Source organism: Zalophus californianus, chromosome 13, assembly GCF_009762305.2.
Source record: "Zalophus californianus isolate mZalCal1 chromosome 13, mZalCal1.pri.v2, whole genome shotgun sequence".
Lineage (NCBI taxonomy): Eukaryota > Metazoa > Chordata > Mammalia > Carnivora > Otariidae > Zalophus > Zalophus californianus.
Genome location: NC_045607.1, coordinates 62,199,129 through 62,217,304, shown reverse-complemented (window position 1 = coordinate 62,217,304; position 18,176 = coordinate 62,199,129). Strand labels below are relative to the sequence as shown.

Sequence of the window (18,176 nt, the reverse complement as noted above, 5' to 3'; positions counted from 1 at the left end):
AGGGACCTTTCAGGGGATAGGGGCTGTAAAGTTTTGTTTTAGTGCTATAAGTGGTGGTGAAAACTGCATGTAAGGATTGGTAACTTATCATGGAAAGTCACATCATACTCAGACTTACGACTTTGACAAATCATAAGTTTCCAGTCTCCTGTCCTTGGCAGCATTAAACCTGTGCTGTAGTTTTTCATTGTCAGTGTGAAGAATTTCAAATAAAGCGCGTATCATTTGTGCTATGTCTTACTAGGGAGCTTTTTTATTACCTTAAATAATTCTTGGGAGGGTAAGGTAAACACAGTAGCTCACATACTTATAATCTAAACAAAAAATCTAAATTAAAGAAAGATTTAAAAGCAATGTAATGAGAAGGTTCTATTAGAGATTATATCTAAGGTCTCTTCTGACCCTAAAATCCCTTGATTGTGTTGCTTTGTATTTCCATTTTGCTTTAATTAGCTTTCCTTAAGAATTGGGGCCCTTCAAGCATACTAAATTTATTATGCACTTCTTAACCTAGGTAGAGGTGTTAGGAGGTATAGGAATAGAAGTGGCGCTGGTAATTGTTGACCAGATCAGTGTAGTTTTTATGAGCTAAAGGAAATTTTTAACAGGCCAGTGACTTCAAGGCCTTACTATAACTTTATCTACTTGCTGTTTGGGAATGCATGACAATATGTATTAGCCTCTAAATTCTTTTTTATTTCAGTATATCCTGTTACACTTAATTTAGGAGAATTTGTTTCAATATTTTTATTTGAAAGTAATACAGTATTTAAAAAAGTAGCTATATATTTATTCTTGGGTGAATATTGCCATTGTATGAAAAAGCAGATTTTGTAATGAAAAATTTAAAAAACACTTTATGGGTTGGAGTTTTCATTCTGTCTAATGAAATGCACAAACTAGGTAATTGCACACATTTATTATCTATTGAATAGCATTTATTGTACTATATAGAATAATGAAATTATATTGCATATGTGTAACATAGCATCTCTGTAATACAACATTTTTTCCCCAAAATGGTTTCAGGAAATCAAAATGCAAACATGAAATATGTTTTCACATTTATTCACTATGTCTTTTATTTTCTTATTTTTTTTTAATGGAGTAACACATAGATATGAGCAAGTTATACCTTGATGATCTTTTGGGATTTGCATTTCTGTTCTTATAAAGAATGGAATATACAATTGCAATGATTAAAAATAAACATTTTGGTGTTTATTTTTTTACTGCTTGACCATAAGCAAGTGATATCTATAGATTGGGTAGGGGTTGCCATTCATGCCCTCCACGGCTGAACATAGCTATTTGATTTCTGAAAGAAAATGAAGTCTTTTTTCCGCATAAATCATAGTCACAAAGTTAGATTCTAGAAATTCCTGAGGTAGTGGTCTTTACAAAACTCACTCCCATGGTGTTGCTAAAGCTTGTAGACTGAAGAATCTAACTCATTTGTTGGAATGCATTTGTCTGAACTCCTGGTCTTTGGAGTATACCTTAGTCTGTCAACTTTTAGGTCTCAGGTAAAAAGGATTGACCTCTTGGAAGTGGTAGCTTGTCAGATCTTTGGGAACAATGAAGTGCCAACCTGTGTAACTTTCTGTTTACTCTGCCTGATGATTGGTGGGTGGACGAAGGTGGTTTATTAGGTAGTCTTTGGTTCCCACTTTGCGTTGAGTGGGGTCCTATAGATGGAGGTGCATCTGTTATGAAGCAACCCTAATTTAGCTCTGTTGAATCTCAAGGTAGTGCTTTCCCTCTCTCTTTAATAGGAGTTCTCTTAGGCTGGAGAATATTTTTTTTTAAATTATTTATTTATTTGAGAGAGCGAGAATGAGAGAGAGAGAGAGCACATCAGAGGGGATAGGGTCAGAGGGAGAAGCAGACTCCCTGCCGAGCAGGGAGCCCGATGCGGGACTCGATCCTGGGACTCCAGGATCATGACCTGAGCTGAAGGCAGTCGCTTAACCAACTGAGCCACCCAGGCGCCCTTAGGCTGGAGATTATTAAAGAAAATTTTTATGTTTAAGGTGTATGTTACCTTTACCACATAACACAACCCTTATTCTCCCTCTTTAACTCCCCAGATAAAAATAATTGTACTGATAATAGATATTAGAAATTGCCAATCATTATGCTCTTTGAAAGTCTTTTACTGTAGAAAAGTAAGGTTTTATTTTTCAACCTTGGACCTATAAATTCAGAATAACTATTGATTTAAATATAAACTAATATAAGCAGCATACAGCTTCCATAAAATGTAAGGACTAAAGAATTCTTTATCTCTGTCAGAAATCTCCTTTTACAGATAATGAACCAGGGTTTGAGAGAGTAAGTCTTTTACCCCCTGGATTGCCCCACAATATGGTAAGAGAGCCTTGATTTCATGGCAGTACTCAGGCCTTCAGATTTCCAGGCCCAGGCTCATTTATCTCAGTTTCTTGTTTTTAGAGTGGGAAGAAGGCTAAGCAACTGACCAGTTTTTGAACAAGGTTTTTGAATGATTTTTGTTTGTTTCCATTGAAAGTTAATCCAGCACTAACTTCTAGTATAATTACACTAGAATTTGTTATCTACTTAATGTAGGTTAATTAGCCTTACTGGATGGTTGAGTAGAGCAGTTACTTTATCCTTTCATATTTACTCTAGTTTCTGCCCAGAGGACCTTTCCCAGAACTGGATAATCTCCTGAATCCAATTTCCCAGCTGACAACAGCATTGACATTTTTCTTTTACGAAGAGCTCTGAAGTGGCTTTGTAGATCAGAGCCATTGATTTTTAGATCAGATTGGCTTATGGCCTTGAGAGGTCATGGTGGTGCGGCTGCTCCCTGTGATGTGTTTTATGCTGTATTTTTTTTTATTATTATTCCATGAGATACTGTTAAGACCAGGTGATGGGAGGCTGTCAGCCTGAAAGGCTGACTTTGATCCTCATATACAGTAAAACTAGTAGAAACAGAAAGGCTCTATTCTTGTTAAAGGCAGGGCATTCACAAGTGGGTGGTGGCTGTTTGTAGTCAAGTGGTTGCTTATATAATTACTCCTCTCCATTGAGGTGTCCCTGTAAGCCACTATCTAGGACCACACTCTCCCATTTGAGGGAATACATTTGGCTTCACAATGACCTCCTGCCTCTTGAAGAGGCAGATTATTCTAAACAGCTGCAGACTTAAACCTTGGCTCACAAAGGCCAGGGTGGTAATAATTATTTTACTTCAACCAAACAGAACAGCACATTTGAGGATATCAATTATCCTGACAACATAGCTATGATGTGGAGGCCTTCCTGTTAGGGAACTGCTTACAGGCCAAAAAGTCACAAATCACTTTTTTCTGTACTTTCTTCCTCCTTTCAATAAACATCATTCTCCTCCCTCCCTCCACTTGGTAATGGAGAGAAAGAAAGAGAAGTCTACACAGCTTATTGTAAGTGGAACTATATTCATAAATAGCTTCTTGATTGAGAACAAATGCCTCATTAATCCTAAGTGCTTCAACCAGAGAGCACAAGTAAAGTCAGGAAGAATAATGACTGACATTATAGGGAGCATAACATACTGTACTACACACCAGGATGTGCATGCCTGGAGGTCACTGGGCTATGAGGCACATCTCCTTAGAGATGAGGAAAGGCATCCCTAGGAAGAGTAGAGGGGGAAAAAAGTGGTGCAGGCATTTTTCATGAATAGCCAAAATTAGTCCAGTGGCAGGATGAAGAAACCAAGTACTTTGCTATCTGTTATAGAAGGTCATGCTGGGAAGAAACAATAAACCAGCTGGGTTTTTATTTGAAAGCCAAATGTTGTACAGTTTTAACAAAGTAAGATATATGTTCAACTTGAAGTACTTTGCTCAGGTTCCTGGAAATAGGATTATGCATTAAGTTTCATGTAGGTGGCCTCTGACCAATCTTAAATTATAGAGGTGCTTCTTGCCACTGATCGTGTGCTTGGCTTGATACCCTGCTATCAGATAGGTGCTCTGCAAATTTAATTTTTATATTGGTGTAAGCAATGCTATTAGGAAGATAAATCCAGGGAAAAATTGAATTTGAAACAGAGTATATATGACTTTATATTCTTCTGTTATATTCCATTCATACAAATGGATGTATGATGACATTTAAATAGTTACAATGTAGTAAGTATACACCCCCCCCCCCCCCCCCCCCCCCCCGCCCCAAGATATCCATGTTCTAATCCCTGGAACGTATGAGTGTGTTTGTCATGTTGCATAAAAAAACAGAATTATGGTAGTAGATGGAATTAAGGTTGCTAATCAGTTGATCTTATTATATCTGGGTTTACCCAATTCAGACACAGGGGTCCTTAACTGTGGAAAAGTGTGGCAGAAGAGAAGGTCAGAATGAGGTGAAATGAGAAGCTCTTGACCTGCTGTTGTAGGCTTTGCAGATGGAGGAGGGCCATGAGCCAGGGCATGTGGGTCACCCCTTAATGCTAGAGAGGACAAAGAAATACTTTCTCCCTGAGTGCCTCCAGAAATGAATGACCCTGCTGGCACCTTGATTTTAGCCCAATGAGACCCATTTTGGACTTCTGACCTACTGAACTGTATAAATTTGTATTATTTTAAGTGATTAAGTTTGAGGTAGTTTGTCATTGTAATAATAAAGAACAATAAAGAACTAATACAGTATTCAGTAGAAAGCCTTTTTGAAAGGGTCATTCGTTTTCACTCTTAATTGGCATTCCACTAGGTGTGTTGCATTACCCATGTCCTCGCCCAGTCTGAGGCATCTTTCTCAGATTGCTTTCTTCTGTCTTACTAGCTCATACTCTCTAGTTCCTAGAATCCAGCAGTCCTTTACCCACTGTGACTCCCAGTAATGCTCCAGCTTTTCAGTCTCTCCCTCTCCTCTTGCCCTTACTTCTGTTTTTAGCTACTATGTTTCCTTGCACACTTTCAGCTCTCCTTCCACTTGCTAACTTTGTTATTCTCCCTAAGTACAACTGGACCCTGGTAAATCCTATTATCTATCTGCTCTGCATCTGCACCCCTGTAGCTGAATATGGCTGTGGAAAAACACCCACTATCAGATTGCTCTTGCTTTCAGCTTGTAACTATTGATGTGTCCTTGGTGATGTCAGTAATTCATGCTGTATTCTCATCACGGATTCCCTCTATCATTGTCCAGGTTGACTGTTTCATACCTCTGTCACCTGAAGCTTCCCTTCTTCTCCCCCATCCTTACTCTCACTTTGTGAACTTCATATTTCACTGAGCAACAGGAAGCCATCAGTGGAGATCTGCAAGTTTCCACCTGCATGATATCCACAATATCTCTGCTCCTACGTATGGCCACCCCCTTTCTTATTACACACAGGATCATAGTTCCAATAATTCACTTTCTTTCCCATACTGGCAAGTTTCCCCTCTCTAGGTGATTCTCATTGTCATCCAAATAAGCTGCTATTTCTTCCATTTTCAAATAAACCAAAAAACCAGACCAAACCAAACCAAAACAAAAAAACACCTGTCTTCATCCTTCTTCCTTACCAGCTCCCACTATTTCTCCATGCCTCTATGTATAGTAACACTCCCTAAAAGACTTGTCTTTATTCATTCATGTATTTATTCTTCTCTCCAGTTCTTCTCCCTTACTTCTCTCTTAAACTTATTCTAGTCACAGGTTTTTGTAGAAATTTCTGTTCCTCTGTCAGTTGACCACTGTCTCCTGTTTGAAGCACCGTCTTCTCTTGGCTCCTGGGACCCTACACACTCCTGCTTTTCCTCTTTCTTTACCGGCCACTTCTTTTCACTCCCCAGAACTCAATCCTGGGCCTCTTCTCTCCACTAGCTCATTTGGTAATCTCATCCATGTCATAGCTTTGATGGTTTTAAACAGCAGCTAGTCACTGATGGCCTATATGTATCAGTGTCTAGCTCAGTGGAGCACTATGGCCAATTTTATGAGCAGTGCCTCCTTTCACATGCCTAATAGATAGCTCAAATTCACCCTGGTCCCAGACTGAATTCCAGATCTTGTCCTACAGGTCTCCTGCTTCTAGGCCCTCTAGCTGCTGAAGCCAAAAACTGTAGGGTTAGATTTGATTCTTTTCTTCTTCTCATACCCACATTGTTAAATGTTAAATTCTATCTTGGCTACTTTTAAAATGAATTCTGGCCACTTCTTAATTGCTTCTGCTCATATTACCCAGACTAATCTACTCATTACCTCTTTCCTGGATTCTGGCAGTAACCTACCATCTCTTTTGTTTCTACCTTTTTTTTTTTAAGTTTTTTATTTCAATTCCAGTATAATTAACATACAGTGTTCTATTAGTTTCAGGTGTACAATATAGTGATTCAACAGTTCTATATATTAGTGCTCATCGGGTCAAGTGCCCTCCTTCATCCCCATCACCTATTCACCCATCCCCCCACCCACCTGCCCTCTGGTCACCATCGGTTTGTTCTCTAGAGTTAAGAGTCTGTTTTTTGGCTTGTCTCTCTTTTTTATTTCTTTGTTCATTTGTTTTGTTTCTTAAATTCCACATATGAGTGAAATCATATGGTATTTATCTTCTCCAGCTGACTTATTTTGCTTAGCATTTTTTACTTATGCTCTTGAACCTTTATCATCTGCTGTCAACACAGCCGTTGGAATGATCCAGTCAAAATGTAGGTCAGATTATGTTCTTGCTGTGCTCAAACCTTACAGTGCCTTGCTGTCTCAGTCAGAATAAAGTTGTTGCCTTTTTTCATGGCCTCTGAAGCCTTATCAGTTATTCCTTCTCTTCAATTTCCGATCACCTTTCCTATTAGAAAAGGCCAGAATCTGCTGGCATCACTTTCCCTAGATTATTCCATGGTCCACTCCCATAGCACTTGACATCTTCTACCATCTAAATAATCTACTGGTTTAGTTTGTCTGCTGTCCCAGAAGAAGGTAACTTCATTGAGGGCTAGATCTTTGTCATTCACTGCAGTTGTCCAGTGCCTGGAACATGATGATTAACTGATATTTGTTGAGTGAGTTGTTTTTTCACTTACAGTACAAAATCAACATGGGCATTTAAATTGGAGAATTCACTTGCTAGTATGAAATTTGCTGGAAACTGTGGAATTTCCATTCAAAAGATGACTGCAGGAATCCTGTCATCCAGTTTCCTAATCACTCAGAATTCATGCCAGCCCTGTCCTTATATGAGATCCTGTTCTCTCCTCAGCCCTGATAAATGAGCCATCTCTCCAGAAATGGTTCTTCCATGTTTTGTTGATCAGCACTTTGTAAGCTAGCTTTCTGTTAATGTGATTAATTACTCTTTGTTTTCCCAGTTCAGACAGCCCTATTTTATGGTTTTGCATTTCTGTTATGAACATGTCAGATAAATAAGGGTGTGGGGAAGTACTTCAATTTCATAATTTTTCTATAGCACTGAAAATTGGCTTTAGTGGCACTTCAGCTATGTCAGCTAAAATGAGAGCTTCTTATGAGGCAGCTTGAGAATGTTGATATTGGCATTTCTTTAACTGATGTTTTATAGAAGAGCCATTGGAACATGATTTCCCTCCACCACAAATAATGAACAACTGCAATAGCTGTATTATAACAATGTCCTTCTCACCATTGTTGTTAATGTTGTGTCAGCACTTTGATTATAAACACTCTTTTTCATGGTTTAATAACTAAGCCATAAAGAAATCATTCCATTTTGTAAATTGGTATACTTGCTGTTCATTGCAGTGGTGATTTTTTATGAAACCAGATTTTAAAAATACTTTGTAATGCTAGAAGGGGAGTTTGTGAATGGTATTAGGTGAGGGAAAGGGACCTAAGCAGGAAAGGTACAGTGTTCAATATATGATCTAATTTATACTTTTTCATTCAGCTTTTAGCTGCCCTGGGTGGGGGTGAGGGCGGTGAGTACAATAGAAGGGCTCCTTTAAAGCTGTACTTAGGAGACGGGAGTAGGAGCTTTCTTAGAGAATAATCATGTTGTGACAGACATTTTAATATTTGTTTTGTTTTGGGAGACATTGGTTCACTAGCAATATATCTAAATCTTTATAATAGTGAGTCATTTTACACTGTGTTATTGTTCTTGGAAAAGGCATGCTCATTAAACATGAGATAAAATAAGGCTGGCAATGAGCCCTGACTGTTGAATTTTATTTATTTATTTTGTTGTATTTGGGTGTCTCTAGAGGTTAGATTAGAAAGGAGTTTTGATACACTGAAAGACGTTAGAAGAAATCATAGTGCTCATTTAAAATTTTCATTTAAGAAAATAGGCTAAACCTCCACAGTTACATTAATTTTAAATTACACATATTTAATAAAAAAGGTTTAATTTCATTGTCTGTGGGTTTTCTTTTTTTAATATGAGAGTACTAAACATTGTTAAGACAGTCTCGCATTCTGAACACTCTTGAGTTCTCAACTCTCTTTTACAGAAAACTACTGATACTATTTAGTCAGTTGTCCTTGCAGATCTTTTCTATACATACACGAATGTAATGGCTCACTGTTCCTGGGGGACCCAAATGGTATCACAGTTTAACAGGCTGTAGTGTTTTCACTTAGTAATGCAGTGTTTAATTCTTCGTAACTCAGTATTTATGGATTTACTAGACCTTTTTCATTGTTATTTTAAATTTCAATTTTGACTCTATTCTTATTAAAAAATCCAGACATAACAAATAAAATCTAAGCAACAGAGAATTCCTATTCCTCCCAGAGGTAACTGTTTTCTCTGTTATAAACAGAAATGAGATGATTGTAGATTCTTCCTTCTGCACAGATATAAATTATCTAAGATATACTCTAAGAAATTGAATTGCTGAGTCATACTTCATGTGCATTTAAAATTTTGATTGATAATGCCAGATTCTTCTCCAGAGCTACCATAACATCTCATATACCCCAAGACCATATGTTTTTTGATTTAATAATCTGAAAGTTACATCTCATTATTTCATTTTTCACCCTTTATTCTTGAAGTTAGGTATCTTTCATGTGTTTATTGGCAATGAAGAGTTTTTGAATCAATCTTCTGCCTATTTTTCAAAAGTGTGGGTTTTAAAAAAATACTTTCTGGATAGCAGTCTTTGTTTTATATTGGAAATATTTTCTTGTCTTATCATCTTATGTTAATTTATATAGTATTTTCTCCTTCAGAATGTTAAAATGTTGATATAATAAAAATTTATTAGTCCTTCCAATATGCCTTTTATCTTTTAAATGTTATATTAAGAATTCATATTTATCCTAAATCCATCAATATATTTGCCTACAATTTATTTTAATGCTTTTATAGTTGTGTTTTGTTTTTGAGTTTAGATCGATAAATCAATTGGAATTTATTTTTATGATTCAGAGACACATATACTCTGGCTCTGTCACACACACACATTTCAGTGTTCCATTGAATACATTATTGAATAGTTTGTGGTATTAGTTTTTGGTTATTTAGCTCTTTGTTTTTTTTCTTTAAAGATTTTATTTATTAGAACAGGAGAGAGAGCGAGAGAGCGCAAGCAGGGGGGAAGGGGCAGAGGGAGAGAGAGAGAGAGATGCAGGATCCCTGCTGAGGAAAAAAGCCCCATGTGGGGCTTGATTCCAGGGCCCTGGGATCATGACCTGAGCCAAAGGCAGATGCTTAACCGACTGAGCCACCCAGGGACCCCTCTTTCTTTTTTTCTAATTCTCTCTTCAATTAATAGTGATCTATTTAGCCACAGCAATCAGACAACAAAAAGAAATAAAAGGCATCCGAATTGGCAAAGAAGTCAAACTCTCACTGTTTGCAGATGATATAATCCTTTATGTGGAAAACCCAAAAGACTCCACCCCAAAACTGCTAGAATTAATACAGGAATTCAGTAAAGTGGCAGGATATAAAATCAATGCACAGAAATCAGTGGCATTCCTCTACACCAATAACAAGACAGAAGAGAGAGAAATTAAGGAGTCAATCCCATTTACAATTGCACCCAAAACCATAAGATACCTAGGAATAAATCTAACCAAAGAGTCAAAGGATCTGTACTCAGAAAACTATAAAATACTCATGAAAGAAATTGAAGAAGACACAAAGAAATGGAAAAACGTTCCATGCTCATGGATTGGAAGAACAAATATTGTGATGTCAATGCTATGTAGAGCAATCTACACATTCAATGCAATCCCCATCAAAATACCATCCGCTTTTTTCAAGGAAATGGAACAAATAATCCTCAAATTTGTATGGAACAAGCAAAGACCCCGAATAGCCAGAGGAATGTTGGAAAAGTAATGCAAAGCTGGCGGCATCACAATTCTGGATTTCCAGCTCTATTACAAAGCTGTCATCATCAAGACAGTATGGTACTGGCACAAAAACAGACACATCGATCCATGGAACAGAATAGAGAGCCCAGAAATGGACCCTCAACTCTATGGTCAACTAATCTTTGACAAAGCAGGAAAGTATGTCCAATGGCAAAAAGACAGTCTCTTCAACAAATGGTGTTGGGAAAATTGGACAGCCACATGCAGAAGAATGAAAGTGGACCATTTCCTTACACCACACACAAAAATAGACTCCAAATGGTTGAAAGACCTCAATGTGAGACAGGAGTCCATCAAAATCCTAAAGGAGAACACAGGCAGCAACCTCTTCGACCTCAGCCGCAGCAACTTCTTCCTAGAAACATCGCCAAAGGCAAGGGAAGCAAGGGCAAAAATGAACTATTGGGATTTCATCAAGATAAAAAGCTTTTGCACAGCAAAAGAAGTAGTCAACAAAACCAAGAGAAAACCGACAGACTGGGAGAAGATATTTGCAAATGACATATCAGATAAAGGGCTAGTATCCAAAATCTATAAAGAACTTATCAAACTCAACACCCAAAGAACAAATGATCCAACCAAGAAATGGGCAGAAGACATGAACATTTCTCCAAAAAAGACATCCAAATGGCTAACAGACTCATGAAAAAGTGCACAACATCGCTCGGCATCAGGGAAATCCAAATCAAAACCTCAATGAGATACCACCTCACACCAGTCAGAAGGGCTAAAATTAACAAGTCAGGAAGCGACAGATGTTGGCTGGGATGCGGAGAAAGGGGAACCCTCTTACACTGTTGGTGGGAATGAAAGCTGGTGCAACCACTCTGGAAAACAGTATGGAGGTTCCTCAAACAATTGAAAATAGAGCTACCATACAACCCAGCAATTTCACTACTGGGTATTTACCCCAAAGATAACATGTAGGGATCCAAAGGGGTATGTGCACCCCAATGTTTATATCAGCAATGTCCACAATAGCCAAACTATGGAAAGAGCCCAGATGTCCATCGACAGATGACTGGATATAGAAGATGTGGTATATATATATACAATGGAATATTATTCAGCCATCAAAAGGAATGAGATCTTGCCATTTGCAATGACATGGATGGAACTGGAGGGTATTATGCTGAGCGAAATAAGTCAATCAGAGAAAGACATGTATCAAATGACCTCACTGATATGAGGAATTCTTAATCTCAGGAAACAAACTGAGGGTTGCTGGAGTGGTGGGGCGTGGGAGGGATGGGGTGGCTGGGTGATAGACATTGGGGAGGGTATGTGCTATGGTGAGCGCTGTGAATTGTGCAAGGCTGTTGAATTACAAACCTGTACCTCTGAAACAAATAGTACATTATATGTTAAAAAAAAAAAAGAAGAAGATAGTAGGAAGGGGAAAATAAAGGGGGAAAATCAGAGGGGGAGATGAACCATGAGAGACTATGGACTCTGAGAAACAAATTGAGGGTTCTAGAGGGGAGGGGGGTGGGGGCATGGGTTAGCCTGGTGATGGTATTAAAGAGGGCACGTATTGAATGGAGCACTGGGTGTTATATGCAAGCCATGAATCATGGAACACTACCTCAAGAACTAATGATGTAATGTATGGTGATTAACATAACATAAAAAAACAAGAGTGATCTATTTAATATATTTTTTACGTTTTCAATTTCCATTATTTTTTTTGGTTGTAGAATTTTTATATTGTTGGTCTTAAAAATCTGATTTGTCATTTGTTTATAGTCTCATATTTCTAATTTCCACATTTAATTTTAAAACATTGAAGGGCTTATTTTATATCTTGTGTCTAAGATATTAATTGTGTATCTAATTTTACATTATGTTTCTTCTGCTCATAGAATCATACTTTCTTGCATGTTTTTTGCATTTTGATTGTGAGTTTATATTCCTTAGAACTTAATATTTGGGAACTTCTTGAGGCCTTTGTGATAGATGGTGGACCCACCTTCCAGCAATATCATCCTACTTTATGAACAATGTAAGAACCTTACAACAGTGTGATTTCATTAAACCTCTTTCCCTTTATGGTCTTATCTTATATTTACCATTACGTACATTCTACTCTACAGTATTGATATTTTTGTTTGAAACAGTCAAGGCTTTTAGGAAACTTATAGTCTCCTTCTCTGTCTCTTGCTCTCATTCTCTCTTTGTATGCATGTGTTTTGAAGATACAAAAAATTTTATTTTTTAATTTACCCATGTATTTACTGTTTTTTGGTGTTCTTCATTCCTTTTTGCCCATCCATGGTTCAGGCTGGTATCATTTGCCTTTATTCTTTTAGATTTTTTGTCTCTATGAGATTGTTTTTATTTTATCTTCATTTTCAAAGGATATTTTCCTTGGAAATGAATTCCAGGTTGCCAGCTTTTTTCTTTCAGTATTTTGGTAGATAATGTTCCATTGCCACTTGTTTCTGGTTAGATATCAGATGTAATTCATACAGTTGTTTACTGAATGTGTTTTCATTTTCTCTGCTTTTAAGTGTGTTCTTTATATTTGGTTTTCACAATTTTGACTACTATGTATTTAGGTGTGTTTCCTTTGTATTTATCTGTTGGGGTTTGCTGGGCATCTTGGATCTGTGGGTTGACTTTTTTTTTTTTTTTTAAGAGAGTGGGGAGGGGCCGAAGAAGAGAAAGAATCTTAAGCAGGTTCCATGCTTAGTGCAGAGCCTGATGTGGGGCTTGATCTCACAACTCTGAGATCATGACCTAAGCTGAAATCAAGAGTTGGGTGCTTAACCAACTAAGCCGCCCAGGCACTCTGGGTTGACATTTTTTTTTCACCGCTTTTGGAAAGTTTTCTGTCATTTTCTCTTCCAATGTTTGTTCTCATCCACTCTCTCTTTCCTCTCCTTCTCAGACTCCAATTATACAGAAATTGAACAGGTTATTTTCCCTTAGATCTCTCTTCATTCTTAAAACTTCTTTCATTCTTTCTATTTCCTATTCATGTCTTTAAAGTCATTGAAGTTTTACCCTCACAATTCCAGTCTGCTTTGAAATATATTGAATTCAACATTATTGATGTCACATTTTTTCGTTTCTACCATTTACATTTGTTTTTTAAATAATTTCCATGACTTTGTTAAAATATTGCTATCTTTTCACATGTTATCTTTTTCATTAGCTCCTTTAGCATTTTGAACATAGCAATTTTAAATTCTCCATCTGATCATCCCAGTTCTTCTTCATTTTTGTGTCTGATTTTATTGATTCTTAACTTTCTTAATCATAAATCATATTTTCTTGTTTTTTAATGTACCTTGCACTTTTTTTTTAATTGTGTGCTGGATATTTTGTCTTTTAGCAAATGAAGTTAATCTTATTTTCAGAAAGGGCATGGCCCTTTGTTTGTTAGATTTCTAGAGTAGGAGTGAGGTCAGTCTGATTTGTAGTTGAGCTAGGTCTGGGCTTTGTTGCAGCTTTAATTTGACTCAGTCCACTCTAGTTTCAGATGTTTTGAGGACAGGATCAGGATTTTTCTCTTCAGTGCCTGTTCTCTGAACACTGTGGAAACTAGCATCTGTCTGCTTTTCACAGCTAAGTTGGCGGCTTTTAGAACTATAGAAGATCTCTCCTTGCTCTAGAGTCTAGCGGCCTGGATTTGGGGTTCCTGGAGAGTTTTCTTTTCTGTGCAGGTCTGCATCTTGCTTTCTACACCTCAGGAGAATTATTGACAGATCTCTATTTTGTTCTCTGCTAAACCACTACACCCAGATCATTCACTGGCAATGTTAGGCATAAGTTGTCTAGAACCACAATTAACTTTCACATATCTAACCACTGTTCTTCTTGTATTGTGTTTATGGAATGCTTTACATTTATTAACTCATTTAGGGAAGTAGTATTATCCCTCTTTTACAGGTAAGATATCTGAGGCGGGTCATGCCACTAGTAAATGGCGGAACCATGATTTTGAACCCTGACCATCTGTACTTCATTAAATATCAGGATAAAATCTGGTTCTCTAGTGTTACTGTTGCTCCTGTCAGTTAAATTGGATTCATGTAGCCTGGGGTTAGACTGCACAGACTAAGTGAAATGTTACTTTTTGCCTAAAATGGTATCATTCTTTGAAGGAAGAAGTGGAGATCAATTTAATGATCTCATACCAGTGAGTTTTTTTAGCTAGGTGAATTAAACAACTAGGGATATAAATTGTTACATAATACATGGTGCTTGTAACACAATTTTTTAATGATATGGGTTCCTTTGAGGGGATTTGTTAAAAAATGAATTCTTAGTCATTTATAGAAATGAAGAAATGGAGACTTGGTTATACCCTTTATCACTCTCTTCTTCATAGTATGGTTAAGTATACACAGGTCTTGTCCCCTCCTAAAGTGTGAGCTTCCTGGGGCAGGCACAGTTTCCTGTTTATTTGGGCATTCTGCTTTGAAATCTTGTGCCTTGCTTTGTTTGTACTTAGTGGTAGAGGATGCTGGAGAAAAGGAGTATGGATTTGTGCTCAGGCAGACCTGAACTTGAACCTCAGTTACTCCTTTTGCTGATAGGCTAGGGTTTGGAAAAATGTGGCCTGTGGGCCAAATCTTGCTCACTGCCTGTTTTTGTAAATAACATTGTTATTGGAATACAGCTACACCCATTTGTTTACATGTTCTACAATGTCAGAGTTTAGTTGAAACAACTGTGTAGTGCAAAGCCTAAATTAGTAAATATCTGACCATGAAGCTTGATGGCTCCTGGATTGGATGATTTTATACAAGTTACCTAATCTCTTAAATCTTAGTTTCCTCATAAATGAAGTAGGATATAAATTACCTAATAAGTTCATGTTAAGGAGGGGAGGTAAAGTATATGAGGTTTCTGGCAGGGTATTTAGAACGAATTAGGCCTTTAATATAGCTTTTATTCTTCTAATAGAAAATATTTATTATTGATAACCAACTTAATAAATCAGTGTCCTGAGGGGACTCTATCACTCCCTATATTCTCATTCAATTCTTTCACTGAATTAGAAGATGAGCAATATTAGTACAATTAGTGTATTTGGTAGGTATCAACCTTTACACGTATCAGGCATTTTATGGATTCTTAAGAAAACTTGAGCTACTTTTCAGGTAAGGATTAACCTTTTAAATTTTAGAATTAATCAATTTTGTTGCCTGACAATAAGGTACTATTTAAGAAAGGAAAGAAATGTTTAAAAGTATCCTATATGATATTGCCTTTTATTGGGTTATAAACATAGGCATTTAGTGCAAGTTCATTTACAAATGAATGAATTGACAAGTTGACATGTTTGTGCTTGTGACAGATCAACTAGTTTGCACCATGTGAGGGATGGTGACTCAAAACAGTGACATAACTGGACATGACTTTTTTCTTTCCTACTTAGTTCTTCAAAATTGAGTGAATTGAATAGAAACCCTGATATCATATATATCATATAAATCATATAAGTAACTACTTGGCAATGAATATTTTTGTTTTTTTCTAAGAAGTATGATTTTTTAAGTAAATCATGGCAAAAATAGCTCCATGTCAAATCATTGTTTCTTAACTCCATGTTAAGTTACCAGAGCCTGCAACTTCCTTTCCTTAGTGTCCCTGTATGAAAATGATCTTTGCAATTTTTTAATCCTTTGGAGTTTTCAAGATTTTCACTCTGCCCTATTTTGCCCTTTCTCATTATGTAACAGATTCATCTGGAAGATGTATTCTCTATCATAATAAAGAAAGAGTAACCTGACAAATATTTCCATGGCACTCATCGAGCTTACAGTTTATTCATGACAGCAAAAAGAATTCAACAAATAATTAAAAAGAGTAATGAGTGAGAAGTAACTGGTCCAGGGGATTAGGAGAGCCTTCTCTGAGGAATCAGCATTCAAGCTGAGATGTCAAGGATGTGTTCAGTGTAATAAAGAATGGTGTAGGGTGTGTCTGAGGTGTCTGGGGGCACTGGGTGTCTATGCGTGGAGAGTAGTACAGTGTGAGTCTGGACAAGGTCCAGGGCTGATGATCCTGGCCTTTTGGGACCACATTAAGTACTGAGAAGCACTAAAACCCATCCGTATAGATTCTAGGTTGACCTGGGGTGGCTGTTGCCATATTTTAGGTCTGCTGAGGGATGCTGGGGTTATCAACTGATATGACAGATGTGATCTAGTATGAGGGAGATTACATCCTCCAGCTTGAGCTAGACAGGATGCTTGATGCCACTGATAGCAAACACTGGGGGACTACAGGCTTGAGGAGACATGACTTCATCTGTGCATGTGTGTTTGAGGTGCCTGTTGAGTGTCAGTCAGACATACCAGGTAATTAATGTTTGAGTCACTCACTGGCCTTTTGAGAGTCAGGGAAGTGGATCAGATGCCCAGCAAGCAGTTGTGGATAGAGAAGCGAATGCCTCTTACAAAAGCTACCATGTTTAAGGAATGTGAAAGAGATTCCTGTTAGAGGAAGCAGAGGATCAAAAAGAGGTCAAGAAGGGCAGTGAGGGGCACATCAGGTCACATAGAAGCCTCAGGTAGAAACTGTCAGGCATGATCAACAATGTTGAATGCCGCTTACAGGTCAGGCGAGCCAGGGACTTGGAATGAGCAATTAGATTTTGTGCCATGGAGGTCACTGGTAATCCCAGAAAAAAACAATTTCATATTTTGGCAAGTGGAGTCTTCTCAACCTCCCTTAAAATCTTGAGTCTACACGTTCTATTTGAGAGGACCGTTTCCTCTCATTGTGGTGGTGCTCTGCAGCATGTGTACCTTTTAATGATCCTCCTCAGGTGCTTTCAGGCAGCTTCCATGCTGCTTTGCTGTATTTAACTCTGCTAGCTGGTCCCTTTAGGCTTTTTCTCACTACTAGTTTCATTAATCAGGCATCTAATGCTCTTAGTGTCTGAGCTCCTCACCATCCACAGTTCTCTGCTGCATTCTCACTTCGATACTGACATCTTTTTATAGTCAATGAAAATATTTTACCTCGTGTTTTATTTTCATTTTCTCTCTCTCTCTGTAGAAAGTGTGCTAAATTACTGGGAAAATACTTAAAATCAGTAATGTTTTATGAAATTGTTTTTGAATAATTTGGATGTTATTGAATAACTTGAATTACTAAATTTCTCATTTTTAATATTTGGACTGAACTTTTACTTTCATTGTGTGCTTCATCAAAACTATTATGTCGAGGGCCTCTAGAATCTGGCTTTGTTATAGAGAAAATCCATTGAGTTATCTCCTTGATCTGGGTTTATAATGGATTCAGATGTATATACATACACAGGGCAGCTTTTGCTACTCTAACCTTTAATAATAACCCAGGAAATTTCAAATGGATGTGCAGTGTTTCCAAACAACATAAAACCATTGAACATTTCTGGTTGTTTGCTTTTTTTGCTGCCTGTTAGGAGTTATGCAGGTATATTGATTATCCTCAGTTGCTTTGGTATTGCTCTCCTCGAAAAATTAAAGCTATAGAGTTTGACACCCCATTATTAATAGTAGATAAGTTAAAGGGAATCTCTGTAAAGTGAAGCAAAACTTTAGTTAAAGAAGATCACCTTGGAGAACAGATAAAGAAATTTTTATTTCTTTAATAAAGGGAAAAACCGCAAAATAACCTACAGTTATTTTAAAAAATGTATTAATGCAAGAAATTGGGAGGACATCTATTAGTGCTTGAGGCTGAAAATAAAAATTACTTAGATATTTAATTTAAAAATTCTAGGTCAGCAAAAGGCATTGCATTGCTCTCTAGTCCTGTTTTCTCATGGACTTTTCATAGGATTGTAGTGAGAAATAATAAATAAAATCTGTATTTGTGGTAAAGGGAGTCAGTCAGTCATCTTGGAGTGAAACAGTCTGTGCCAATCTAAGACA

The 18,176-nt window shown here is 37.2% G+C and overlaps 1 protein-coding gene across 9 annotated transcripts in view; it reads left to right on the top strand.

Annotated features, from left to right (window-relative positions):
• The window catches only part of KDM4C (lysine demethylase 4C), a 567,234-nt gene that overhangs the window by 408,833 nt on the left and 140,225 nt on the right, over nucleotides 1–18,176 (top strand). The window contains exon 15 of one of the 9 annotated variants that reach the window (XM_027615400.1): nucleotides 12,217–12,284. The exons of the other annotated variants lie outside the window; for them this stretch is intronic. Coding sequence (XP_027471201.1) covers nucleotides 12,217–12,252 — 36 coding nt within the window. The 3' untranslated portion in view covers nucleotides 12,253–12,284. Of the gene's footprint in view, nucleotides 1–12,216; nucleotides 12,285–18,176 lie in introns of those variants that run through there. 9 annotated transcript variants of the gene reach the window in all.